Source organism: Gavia stellata, chromosome 10, assembly GCF_030936135.1.
Source record: "Gavia stellata isolate bGavSte3 chromosome 10, bGavSte3.hap2, whole genome shotgun sequence".
NCBI lineage: Eukaryota > Metazoa > Chordata > Aves > Gaviiformes > Gaviidae > Gavia > Gavia stellata.
This window is the reverse complement of record NC_082603.1, coordinates 26265217-26278716: the sequence shown is the minus strand read 5'-3', so window position 1 is coordinate 26278716 and position 13500 is coordinate 26265217. Positions and strand designations below refer to the sequence as shown.

Here is a 13500-nt window from a genome sequence, read left to right as displayed (position 1 = left end):
AGCGAGCCATGCCCGCTGCCACGGGACTGTGCACCAGGCAGGGCCAAAGCTGCTGTGTGGCTTTGGGGACTTGAGGTTGCCAAAAAGGGCCAGCTGCAGGCTGCTCCCAGCCCAGCCTGGGCAGAGGGAGGTCGGTGTGAATGGCAGCACTGAAGCTTAAGGCCGGCACGGGGCAATGAAGACCACATCCCCACAGTCAGTGGGGAGAGGTTGGTGACATCCACATTGAGTTGTTCAGCTCTTTTTGGTCTCCATCCTGGCTGAACAGGGAGGATCCTCCTCACCTTTCCAGTCAGCAACCAATTTCTCTATGAGGTCTTGCTTCTTCCCCAAGCTCCCTCCCAGCTGCCACAGGAATGATCCCATGGGACGTGTCTGTAACAGGTAAGGTAACATGATAGCAGCATGATCACTGGCTTTCGGTCCCCAAACAAGACATCTCCAGCAGAGAGCAATGATTACGCTCGATGCAGCCTCCTTACAAGCTCTGCTACCCTCCTCCTTGTAGCAGAGCCAGCATCTCTCCAGGTATGACAATGCTGCCTTGCATCTTGGCAATGAGTTGTCAGAGACATCTCCTGTTCCTTCCCTGTAGGCTTGCAGACCCTTGAGGTTTGAAAGAAGTTTGATTTTTCAGACCCTCCTTTCTGTACTCTTGGGGAGAGTCCCATGGGTGGGGAGCACCCGTGGCAAGGGGCAGCTCCCGGGGCTGGCAAGGCTGCATAGTCCAGCTCCTTTGCCTTGTGCTGTCTGGTAGATGGCTTAGAAACTGGCGAGCAGAAAGGATACTGGGTCCATCAGAGAGGATTTCCCAAAAGTGCTCACTGCCTGATCTGGGTTGCCAAAATGCTTTTCAAAGCAGCTTGGCTTGAAAATGACACAAAGCGGTCATATTTCTTGAAGGCATCTTCAGATAGCTCCTTCCACACTGCCTTTCCAGAATCATTGTGTCCTGTTTGCACCTTCATACTCTTGGTTCTCCTGAGCTCCCTCTTCTCCAATAGGTCCATTCCTGGACTTTGTTAATGCAACTCTGCTTCAGAGCTCATCTTGCACAGCAGGTAATGGAATAGTCTGCATTCATCAGCCCTCCTTAGGAGAAGGTGGGAGACCCAGGTGTCCATAGCTGGACCAGAACAGGAAGGACTGGAAGAGAAATCATGACCCAAGAGCAGCTGTGGCAGATCCTAGATCCATCGTGGGGAGACCCTCGCACCCTCTCGGCTCTGCTCTGCAGTTCAGCTGCAGCCATTGTGCTACTGAAATGGCTGGGACATGGGCAGATCCAGCAGAAGATGGAGGAGGCAAGGAGGACATGAGATCTGGCCCTGGAACAAATGGAGAAGGCAGCTCACAGGTTTAAGCAAGAGGTAATTTGGGGGAGTGTGTGTGTGAGGAACGGATTGTATTTTGGGTAACCAAAGAAATAGGGGAGTGCTGATCAATCACTCTTTGAATGGTGGTTAGGGCATGTGCACGTTTTGGATCATCACCAATTTTTTTGAGGGTCACCACCCTCCATTGTCACAAAAAAGCCTCCCGTAAAGACAGCGTAAAGGAAGCGTTTCTTAATACAGACCTGTTGAGGGAATCCTGAGGATGAAAGATGCCGGATTGGAGTTTGGGACCCTCTGAATCAGATCACCACCCCAGACCTCCCTGTGCCCCCTTCTCCTCATCCATCCCTACCACCAAGCCTTTCTTTTCCCATCCTTCTTACCTCTGCCCCTCCATAGGGGGGGAAGATTGCAAACAGCCCCCACACTTTTTTTTTCCCATGTTAATGATAAATTTTGTAAAACTTCAGCTAGTTGAACTGCTATTCAACACATTGTCTAAGAGTTAGAAGTGGGGTGAAGGCCTGCGGGAGAGTAAACAGAGACAGGTCAAACCTCTCTTACAGGTTCATGCAACTCTCCAGTCAAGAAGCAGTTTTCTGCCTTTTTTGGTTCTGTTTTTATGAACTAAAACTCAGCAAATTCCCCGTCAGCAAATGCCCCACTCCAGCACACGCAGTGCTTTGTGGAAGGTCTACATCTCTACAGGGAGTATCTCCTAAAACTTTCTATTCAAGGTCATTCTGGGCAGATGTTAGAATTGGGTATTTGCAGCCTCAACACCAGCTGTTGTTTTCTTCCCTCCGCACCCGATTTCCTACACATTGCAGAACCCAGGCACCCAGACTGCACATGTCCTCTCGCTGACGATGGTGGAGCTGGGGGAGAAGCTGAAGAAGGGATCCCTGTCCCCAGAAAGTGTCCTCTACTCCTACATGGGCAAAGTGAGTGATACCTCCAGCATGGGAGAGGTGCTGCAGGGCTCTTCTGCAATGGGGGCTTTCAAATTAAAAAACAGCGCATTTGCTGAGGGAACCGGCAATGCTAGGGAGTACAATTTGTCAATACTGTGATGTCTCAAGGGTGGCTTATGAGCAAATAAGTAGGACAGAGATCCAGGGCAGAAAATTATCCCAGCAAGAAACATCTAAAGTTTATAGGTAAGGTCTGAACAATAAATGCTGGAGGTTTGAGGAGATTGAATCTTCAGCTTGAAAACTCAATTTAAATACTGTTTCCTTCCTTCCATCCATTCATCTGTCTTGCTGCTCTTCTCTGCTCTGGAGAGGCTTTGGAGGTGAACTGCATGATAGACTTCATTCATGGCTGTGAGGATCAGCTCCAGAAACTGAAGAAGCAGAAGGAGAAGGGGCTGCTCTACAGCATTCCCATCAGCATCAAGGACCACATTAACTTCAAGGTACATAGCTAATTCCCCTGCCTCTTGGCTTGGGGCTGGGAACAGGCCAGGATGTCCCATCCTCATCAGGACTGGCTGACAGTTCCCTCAGACAAGGATGTTCTGGACCAAATATTGTGGGACAGTAAACCTGCCTTTCTTTTGATGGAAATTTTGGTCTCTGCATAAATTTCTAACCTGCTCTGATCTGGTTTTCCCTGGGGTAGTCAGGTCCTGTTCTGCCTGTGAGAAAAGTTAGGTGGGAACTTGGCACAGGAGGCAACAGGACTTATATCTGTTATTGTCACAGCTCCAGACAGCATCTTTCCTGGTACCTAAAGAGCTTTGCTTCCCATCCCTAAGGGCCACATCTCCTCTGGAGGGATGGTGAAGTTTCTGGGCCAAGTGAAGGAAGAAGACAGCATCATTGTCCAGGTTCTGAAGAACCAGGGGCAATCTCCTTCATGAAAACCAACATCCCACAGATGATGATAAAGTAATCGCGTGTTCATCTTCATGAAAACGTTATAACATGTAACCCTTGCTGTCTGAGAGAGGGTGGGCCTGCATGCAGAAGCTCCCACCCTTGTCCAAACTAATCATGCATGTTGAGTTAATTGCCTCCTCATTTCAATCTGAAATTATTTCTCTTATATTTGATACCTCTTTCTTCTTAAAGTCAGATGTCCCAACAAATCTACTTCATGCTGATTCTACCTGCTGGGATTAATTCCACACTTATCCCTGCACGGATGCTCTGTGCCTTGTGCTTATGGTTTGCAGAGATAGAAGTACCTCACTTACCTGCTGCTGCTCTTCTCCCCAGCTATGACTGCAGCAACCTCATCTTCAGCCAGATGCTAAACCCTCTCAACCACCAGAAGAGCCCCGGGGGCTCCTCGGGAGGGGAGGGAGCTCTCATCACAGGGGGAGGCTCTACCCTGGGCATGGGGTCAGATGTAGCTGGCAGCATCCACCTGCCATCCAGCTTCTGCGGGTTGTGTGGGCTCAAACCCACAGGCAACAGGATCAGGTACTTCCCAACATCTGTCCCCTTCTTCCACCCACTGTGGAGACTGCAAAGTGTCCCCCACAGTGCATCAAAATTCGCAGTAGTGTCTGTGGTTTCCTCCAGGTTTAAGTTAGCACCCTAACCCGCCCGTTCCCTTGTGTCAGCTAGGGCTAAGGGCTCTATTAACGACATGTGATGACCTCCATCTGTTTAACACAGCAAAGACTTACTCAATTTTTAATAGTCCTGGCCAGGAAACTGAAAGCAAATACTACAAGGTCATCTCCTTTTCAGATGTTTTCCAGCCCTTGCTTTGCTAGTAAGAGTTTTCTGTTTATCAGAGGTGGTGTGTTCACAGATGAGAAATTAGATGCATCAGGGAAAGGAGATGATAAAAACTGTCTCTAGCCCCTAGCAGCTTACAGACCACGGAATTCTTTCCATGTCCTAGAAAGTGTCAAGTCTTTGTGGGGTCTTTTGCCCTCCTAGATGTTGACTGGGGGCAAACGGGGAGTCTGCAGCTCAGCATGGTGACCTGCCTTACAGCGAGAGCTGCTGCTAATCTGCTTCTCCCATTATTTTCCTAGCAATGTTCCCATTATGTTCCTAGCAAACTGTGTGTGGTTTCTCCTATCGTAGGAATGAAATCAGGTAAGTCTATCCAGATGACATGTTACTACTGTTAAACCTTTGCTTATTACATCTCCTCCTACTGCTGAAATGCCGGCAAATGTGCTTGCTCAATTATGCATCTCATGGCCAGTCAAAACCAGTGATCTGTTGGACCAGGGCCTGCCTTGTGCTGTTACCTTTTTGCACTATTTATTCTGTTCTGGATGGTGGCAGGTGTTAGCTGAATCTGAGCAGAATTGAAGCAATACCCGTTCAGGCAATGCAAGGCATAGCAGTGAGAAATGTGAGATGTGCATCCCAAAGGCCTGGGATATCTCACTGGATATCTTCCAGGAGACTCTGCTGGCTTCAGCTGCTGCCAGGCAGTATTGCTGTTGGCAGGAAGGCTGTAGTCCTTGCTCCTCTTGAGCGGGCCTTGTGCCTGCAGAACCTGGCCCAGGAGGTCAGCCTCAGTCGGTTGCCTCTGCTCTGAGACTCACAGACTGTCCCCGCTGGGCCTCCTTCCTCACTTCTTGCACATTGCACTCATTCCCCATTCCTCTTCCCTGGCCTGACTGAAACTCTTCCATGCTGGGCCCCTACCAGTAACTATGAGACAGCAGCAGCCCATCTGCCTGCAGTGATAAGGCCTTTGTGCTTGCAGTGATGGGGATGCTGGGGCCGATGGCGAGAGATGTGGACAGCCTGGCCCTCTGCATGAAGGCGCTGCTCTGCGAGGAGGTGTTCTGGCTGGACCCCACCTTGCCCCCCATCCCTTTTGATGAAGAGGTGAGGCTCAGAGGCAATCCCATGTCTCCATTTGCCCAGCAATAAAGTGAGATCTTGGGAGATTCCTATCTGGATTCATGTCTCAAGATAGTGAAGGACCCAGGGAAGCAAGTGTCCTTCTGAGCAGAGGACACCAGCGTGAGCAACCACAAGAAGCAGTCGCACAGCAGGGTTGGCAGGCCCTGTTGGCTTGCCCTGATGAGACCTGCCAGATACTGACCCCTTCCCTTCCCAGCAATGTCCAAAACAAGCTTATTGGCTCCATCCTGGCCCAGTCCCTAAAGGAGCTGATTTCTACCGATTGGAGGAATTCACTCCTCACACCTTTAATTAGAGAGCCCGATTTAACAGTCGCTGACCTACGAAATCATTGCCCTTTGCCATTAGCTCTCTTGTGCCATCTGATCGTGTCTTTCTGGCTCAGGTCCCAGGATCTTAGGATCTTTCACTTGTCCCTGACACCCAGACAATACAGGCCAGTCGCTTGCCCTAGAGAAACAGGCCCCTGAACTCTGTCCGTAGCCAGTCATCCCAGGCATGTGGTCTGTACAGGTGCTATCTCAAAGTTGGGACATGTTCACATGGCAGGAGGTGGTGTCAGAAAGACCATACCAAAGACCACTGCTGCAGACCTATGTTCTGGACAACACTGCTTTTCACCAGCCTTATTGCTCCTATCATTCCTCCAACCCAGGAGACCTCAGTTGCTGGCTCCCTGAGCCCTGGGAATGGTCCAATCTTGTACGTCTCGTGTGCAAGTGATGGCTCCTCTTCTCACAGGTTTACGCTGGTTCAAAACCACTTCAGATTGGATATTATGAAGGAGACGGCTACTTCCAGCGCTTGCCCACCATGAAACGGGCCACCCAGCAGACGAGAAAGCTCCTCTCAGATGCAGGGCATACGGTGGGTTTTCATGCCTGTGATTGCCTGGAGCTGTAACCCTGCTCCTTACAGAGTTTGGACAAGTCACTTCCCATCTTCACTTTTGTTGCCCATAAAACAGGGACCATCCCTCCTTGCTGCAGGGATCATGAAGAGGAAGGCAAATGCAAAAGTTTGTTTTCCAAACCGAAGCAATCTGGTTTATATTTCTGGCTCAGGAGACAGGAGAATCACCTTCAGATACCTCCAACCACCCTTTTCTAAAGCACTGGTTTTTTCCACCATGTTTGGTGTTCCCATAAATACCAAACTCACAACAGTTTCCACAATCCCTCAGCTGTTAACCGTAGTTTACCAATTTCTTGGTGGGTAAGTGGGAAGGGGGTTGGAGCAGTTGAGCCCCCAGGGACCTCTTCTAGCCTAAATTATTCTGTGGTTCCGCCAATGGGGATTTCTATATGGGAGCTGTTCCAATGATGCAAATTAATTGAAAATACTTGGTGTTTTGAAGCCTCTAAAAATTATTCTCTAACGTGTAGAGGAGTAGAGCCTGTGCCGGGTCACAATTGTGTTAATGCCTTGGAGACGGGAAAGGACATGGGGCAGATGCTGCTAACCCAGGTCGCTTTGAAAATGGGGTCTTGCTGTCCTGCAGCAGCAAGGAGGGCCGAAGCTTCCCACCACTTCCCGCTCACCTCACTAGTGAGGCAGGGAGGTTCACAGAGGGCTCTACGAATCATTCATCTTTGTTGACTCTTGAACGGGGATGGTTTTCTTGCAGCTTGTTCCCTTTGCACCACCCAAGATTGACTACGTGGTAGACGAGCTGTTCCCCAGAGGGATTTTCTCAGATAGTGCTGCTCACCTGGTGGACTGCTTGGGAGTAAAACCCCCATTTCAGTGTGGACCATGAGACTTGGCACTGCGTTGCCAGCGGTTGCATCCAGAGTGTTTATACTCTTGTGAGTGCAAACTGAATAATGAGCAGCAGAGGAGCAATTTCTGGGGGGATGAATTTAGCATGAGCATCATAGTTCACAAGAGCAGTACACATGCACGAATAACGCGGTAGGGTAGTAAGGTGCCATGCGTCAGCAGTGCTGTGGCAACTGGTTTTATGTGTGTGATTAGTCCATGGCATGATGGAAACATCGCACGTTATAGAACTTGGAGATGCAGTGGCTTAGCCTTGGCTAGTGGCCAAACACCCACCCAGCTGCTCACTCACTTCAAGGTGAAACGTGCCCAGGGTTGTATGTGGCCCCACCGCTGCAAAGCACTCCAGAGCCTTTATGGCATTGACAACATAGGCAGTAACATGGTGATTTCTCTATAACTTTTGCAGTGAGCATTTACACCTGAGCATCTAAACCCCGCATGAGCATCTCTTGTTCAGTGTTTTGGACTGAAACAGGCCGATTTTGTCTTCTAGAAACTCCCCTCTAAGACAAACCTTGCTTTGGAAACAGCACTGCTGTTGCAGTAGCTCTGGCACTGTTGGCTTGTCCTGATTTCTCCTTCACTCTCTGCCCTTCCAGCAAAGGAGACATCATGGACCCCAATCTGAAATCCCAGTTCAATACTTACAGGCTTCCTGCTTTTGTGAAAAGGATCTTGGCTATCATTTTGAAACCTATGGTAAGTGTGTGGATGTGTCTTGTCTGTGTTATAGGAAATCTGCAAGGTGGGGAAGTTTCCGCGTGCAGGGAGGTAGGCTGCTCCCCTCTGGGAGTGCTTTGCTGCTTCATGTTAAGTGCCTGATGGGCTTCATAGTGAAATACACTTAAATACACTTAGTCCCTATACCTGGACTTAACTTACCAAGTGGGTCTGACAGCCTTTTGTGGGAGTTTTGCATGGGGAGGTCAAAATATGATCTGTTCTCAGGAACCCATGAGCCATACAGCTCATCCAGCAATGGGCTCCAAGAAAATGGATATCACTACCAAGGATCTAAACAGCATCCCCACATCCAGAAGGTGCTCTCCAGGGCTAGCAGTGTGTTGTAGAGCCTTATTGGCATGGATTGTTGTGATTAAATGTATAAATTAATGTGGGAGTAAAGTCACTTCACTGGAAACCATACCTGTTCTTCAGAGCCACTTCTGCTAGGACAAGAAGTGTGCCCAAAATGCCATTGCATGGTAGCCAGCTATTTCAGCTGCATTGTTGTTGACTAACCCCGAGTTTTTCTCTTCCCTCCGAAAGTACCCATGAATTGCTCGGGGTCTCAGCGCTTTCTGTGGAGTGGGGTAAGACGCACTGAAGTAGCTCTAGAGAAAGGGGATGCACATGGATGTGTCCACCAGTTCATGCAGGTAGATGCCAGCTCGCTGTGCAAAGCCCTGTCATGGGGCTGTGCAGCACAGGCTGAGCCAGATGAATATGTGCTGCCTCAGCACCACCTGGGGTTAGCACAGTGTTATCCAGGGCTATGCAGCCAGAGATTATTTTAAGAGCTCAAGGATCCTTGTCATGGCAGGGCTAGGATATGTCCATGGAGATCAGCACAGAGATATATGGGCTACTTTCCCCATTAGGTGGATTCTGGTACCCAAAGCATCATGTGCCAAGTTAATGCAGAGGTCTCTGCACGCAGGTGCAGTGTGGTGTGAAGTACCTGCCCTTCCAAGAGAGACAGAGACACACCAAACCGGGAGCAAGTGAATTTAGAAGACTGCCATGATCTTTGTCTAGGTGCCAGAGCACCTAGACATGGTGGCATGCTTTTAACATAAGCTCTTTTGATGTACCTGTAAGCACATGTGAACCCAGTGGAATCAGCTGGGTGATGCTATAGCTTGTTCCCAGAAGGGTCATGCGGTTTCCATAACAATAGGCTGTCTGTGCATTTTGTTAATTGTTTTCTGTTGCCACAGTCCCAAAGCTGATTAATTCTGCCACCTTTCCAGGTCTTCCAAAAACCTCTGGGATCAGCATGGAGCAGTGGCGGTAATGTGACTTTTTTTAAATTTTTTTTTTCTTTTTCCTTACTAAATATAGTGAGAGATCCCTAAAATTTCTAAGCAATTGCTTTGAGCTCTGTGATGGATTCAGGGTTGGAAATGGATCATGTGGAAATAAAGTAGCTAGGCTTTTCTTTGAAAGTCAAGCTTTGCAAGAATTTATAAAAGCTCAAGGCAATAGATGTTCATGAGGAGGTCTCTACTTACTGGAGTATGAGGAAGAAAGATTATCCTTCACCCTCCATTTTCTAAGCAGAAGTAGCATAAGAACAGCCACTAAAGATGAGGCTTCATTTTTTCTTCTTTCTGTCTTTTGGTACAAATGCTTCATTTCAGACATTAGGTGCTATTGTCATGAGCTAAGACCATGCTTGAACTGTCAAGCAGAGACCTTAGGAGTCAAAAATTGTGGTTGTGAACTCTTTGGCTTAGGTGGGTTTCGTATGAACTCATTTGGGATCAGGAACATAGGACAGGAAGCATTCTCCTGGACAACTGAGTCCAGTGCTGCCCACAAGCTGATGAGGTTCCTCTTAAAACCAGTTGAGTTTTATGCTTGCATTTGTTTTTATTGGGTGGCTCCTCTCCTCCCTGCTCTGATGGTTGGAAACCTTCATATTTCCCGTGCTGTTTATTCACTTCCAGTTTATTCTCATTTTAGTCCTGTCCTTGAGCTTAAATACCACCTCTTGTCTCTGTTATTTTCCACTGCCTCCCTCGTCCTTGATCTATTTATAGAGAGCAATAGTATCCCCTTTCAGCTGGTGTTTTGCAAGGCTGAAGAAGCTGAGCTGTTCTGGTGTCCTCCCACAAGGCAGGATCTGTGTTCCCTGGGACACCCTTGCAACCCTCCCCAAGAAGAAACTTGCCCCCAGCCTGCACCACGCAGCCTCCGTCAGTGCCAGTCACTCGATGGACATGTACACTCACTTGCAGCAGGTCTGACAGATTATAGGGCAGAGGAAAATCTCCTACAAATCTGCCTGGTCACTGGGCTGATGGGAGTGTTTGGAAGGAAACAGGTTTGGGGGTTTTTTTAGATGAAAATGGATTCCTCTCCCCCCACAAAAAAACCCCAACCAAAAAGAAAACTCTTATAAAGATTTCTTGGCCTCAGAGAGATTTTGAATTGTTTGTCTTCAGTGAAACCATATTCACATTTTTTCATCTATTGCAAACAAGAGCTGATTCCAAACTTTTGGCTAGCGACCAGCTTTCCTCTCAGAAAAAAAAATCAGGTTCACTACACTGACTGTATTTCCTGGAGACCCATCTCATTTGTTGACTTTTCAGCAGGAAGGATCTCAGACTGCAGATGGAAATTGAGGTCAGACTAAAAAATAGCCTCGTGGCTGGGGCTTTCTTGAGAGATGTGGCAGACACTTGTACAGAAAACTTGCAGTGAGAGAGTTGTGCAGAATAGGGGCTGGACCATGGGAGAAATGAGTCGCTGTAACCAGAATATGGCTGCAGAAGCAGACATACTGTGGTTCCTCCATGTCCATTTACTAAGATAAAGTGGAACAACTCTTTGAGGATGGATTCATTCATTGCCTGATGTTCAGCAAAGCTGTGGTAAACCAGACTACAAATCTAGGTCTCTCTTGGATCTACAGTATGAGCCTGAAGCGGTGCCTCCTGCGTTGTGGGGGGAAGACCTCGGGCTTGCCTACCTGTCTCTTGCTGCTTCTTTTTCTTACCTGTATCCTGATGCAAAATGAAAGAAGGTTTTGTGAAAATATTTTGACTTCATGTCTTTTAGATTCTTCTACCAAAATAACCAAAGCTTTTAGGAAATTTGACTTTTTAGTCAGCTAGACATAATTCTTCAAACTATTGTTGATCTCCATTCAATAAAATTCAAAGACAAAACTGTTCATAGGAAGGATTGGGTTAATACTTGAAGAAGTCAACTCTGAAATGCCCACCTAGCATTAATGGCTAGGTCTGGGCAGCACATGGTATTCTGACAGGAAACCTAAGGGTGGAAGAACAAAATCCATTGGCTCTTTCAAGGCACAGCTCAGATCTTACTTGATTTTTCAGTTTTATCCAGGAAGGGTTTTTTTCCTCCTTTTCTCATACTGTAGGTATTGATCTGCCACTGCTGTCCAACAGACATTGTTTGTCATCTCTGTCTTTCCTTCTAGGTTTACCGCGCTGAATTCGTTGCTAAATGGAGGAAGCTAAGTCCTGTGCTGGGGCCACCCTTTAACCATGGCTATGCTGGGAAGGTATTTGGTAATCTCCATTGAGGTGTCTCTGGATGCATCCATAGTGGTGGTTGTGGGCAGAGCTGGAGCAAGATATTTTTGTCTCTTGGACATTCCCCAAACCATGTGCGGTGCTTGGTCTTCCCTGTGGGGAAGAAAGCAAAGGAGAGGTCTCTGGGTGGGTCTTCTCATGCCCCTACCTCATCTGAGCTGCAGGTGTTTGGATTATTATGGGGCAGCAATTAGTGGCATATCTGTCCCAGTCATTCATGGGTGAGTTTCCCCTCCATCGTCTGTGCTGTAGAAAGCCCAAAAGCTACTCTTGCAGCAGGGAGTGGCTGTGACCATAGTTGTCAGAGGGGTGGTAGACCTTAGTACAAGGCCAGTCTCTTCTGAATGTGGCCAACTTACATTTCCCATTTTTGCAGGCTGTGGAAGGAGCCATGGGGCTGCCGGTGGCCGTCCAATGCGTGGCTCTGCCATGGCAGGAGGAGCTGTGTCTTTGCTTCATGAAGGAGGTGGAGAAGCTTGCCCACAGCACAAAGAGAAATGTGTGATTTCTGGGAACCTGCCTTCACTATGATGATTTTTCATTCCCTACCTTTCACTCGAGCCACCTTCTACCTGATGCACAAAGCAAAGTAGGTAGCGACCTGCAGACTCTGAACCACCGTTTCAATAAACTGTCAATAAATGCTGTTTAAAAATAGTCAGCAAACATCTCATCTCTGTCCAAATTGTCCTTCTTTATTAGAGTTAAACTGAGTCAAAAAACAAAAGCAAGGAATGAGAGTTAATGCTGGACCGAAGGAGTCCAATAACTATAATGTAACGATATCTGTTGCGTGATATGAGACCAAAGAGCTGTTTACCCCAGTATTTTACTTCCAACAGTGGGCAGGAGCTGATGTTTGTGAGAGAGTATGACCTGGTAAGTGCAGGATTCGCTCTCTGGCTCTGCCATTGGTTGGCTAAAGGACTTTTTGGCAAAGACTTGCAGTCAGACCATCATTTTTAATAACTGCCAAGAAAGCTCTCCTTCACGAACTTGTTCGGCCCCTTCCTGAACTCATTTATTCTCTTGAACTCCACACCATCCGCTGGCAGTGGGCTCTGCAGTTTAATTGTGCGGTGAGTAGTGGAAAGCTTCATTTTCTTTGTTTAAGCATAAGCTATGAGAAATGGTAACTGGTCTGTCCTCACTCTTTTCCTCATTTTCTCTTCCAGTTAAAGCAATGGGAAAATAAGGTTGGGTATTTCTTACTGCCTATAAGCACTTGAGGGAAAACTGAGTTTAAGCATTTCTGTGGCTGCGTTTAGATCATTCACACTGTTTGGTGCTTGCAACCTGACTGAGACAATTGTGTGCTGTTTCTCATCCCGTCCTTCACTCTCAAGGTGGAGGAAGAGGCTGGAAGAGAAGGTGGGAGTGATGGAGGGGACTGAAATGCTTTGAATGAGCAAGTGTGCCTTGAAACAAGACATCAACGTTAGCGATGATCCGTGCCTCCTTCAAGCCTGCATCCCTCCAGGCACTGGGGCTGGAGGCAGCATTTCCCCAAGAGGAGGAAAGAGCCACAGGGCCAAGGGGCGTCACCGCTCTTGTTATTTATCTGCAGGGATGCTGCAGTCATCCATCAGCCTGGCATGGTCAAAAGCAGGTCTGAGTCACACAGTGAGTCCTGGCTTCTCAGCCTGACTCACCACCCTCTGTTCAGCACAGAGCAAGGAGAAGGACCACGGCACAGCCCGGCTCCCAGAAAATGCCCTACCTCTGCAGGACTGCTGCTGGGAGGCACCAGCCACAGAGCTCCTGCCTGATGGGAGTCTGCCAAATGACCATGACTATCTCAGGGCAGGAGCAAAGGATTTTTAGCTGTCCTCTCATAGGGAAGATGGGAGCTCACCATTAAACGGGTAACCTGCCCAGGTAGTATTCCTGGCTAGACCTGAGCATGCGCAGACCTTGTTTTGCAAGGGAAGGACAGTGTCCTTTGCTCGTGTATCCCTCCATATCTTTGCAAGGCTGAATGAAGTGAAAGGGTCCTATTTCTAAAAGGAATTTCCCCATGTATACTTGCACTCTGCATTCCAGCTGCTCTTTGTGGGTGGCTCTGGAAGGGATTTACTGGTCCTCCCGCTCTCCTCTCTCCTGCCTCCAGCCAGTCATTAGATTTCAGGATCCCGCAGCATTAGCTCCCAGAATCCAGCACCCAAAGGGAAGGTCTGACTATGATCCAGCAGATATGGAAGCAGAGTGCATGGGTGCTTTCAGCCCTGGTCTGCA

At 48.1% G+C, this 13500-nt stretch overlaps 1 protein-coding gene across 1 annotated transcript; it reads left to right on the top strand.

Moving 5' to 3' along the window:
* The first annotated feature begins 1160 nt into the window (after positions 1 to 1160).
* Positions 1161 to 11770, top strand: LOC104260934 (vitamin D3 hydroxylase-associated protein-like). Its single transcript, XM_059822198.1, is given in 15 exon segments — positions 1161 to 1370; positions 2168 to 2281; positions 2626 to 2757; positions 3100 to 3187; positions 3190 to 3232; positions 3563 to 3769; positions 4359 to 4399; positions 5025 to 5149; positions 5930 to 6055; positions 6816 to 6913; positions 7573 to 7672; positions 8243 to 8286; positions 8947 to 8986; positions 11151 to 11234; positions 11642 to 11770. Coding segments are annotated over 15 exon segments (1581 nt in total).
* The last annotated feature ends 1730 nt before the right edge of the window (positions 11771 to 13500 follow it).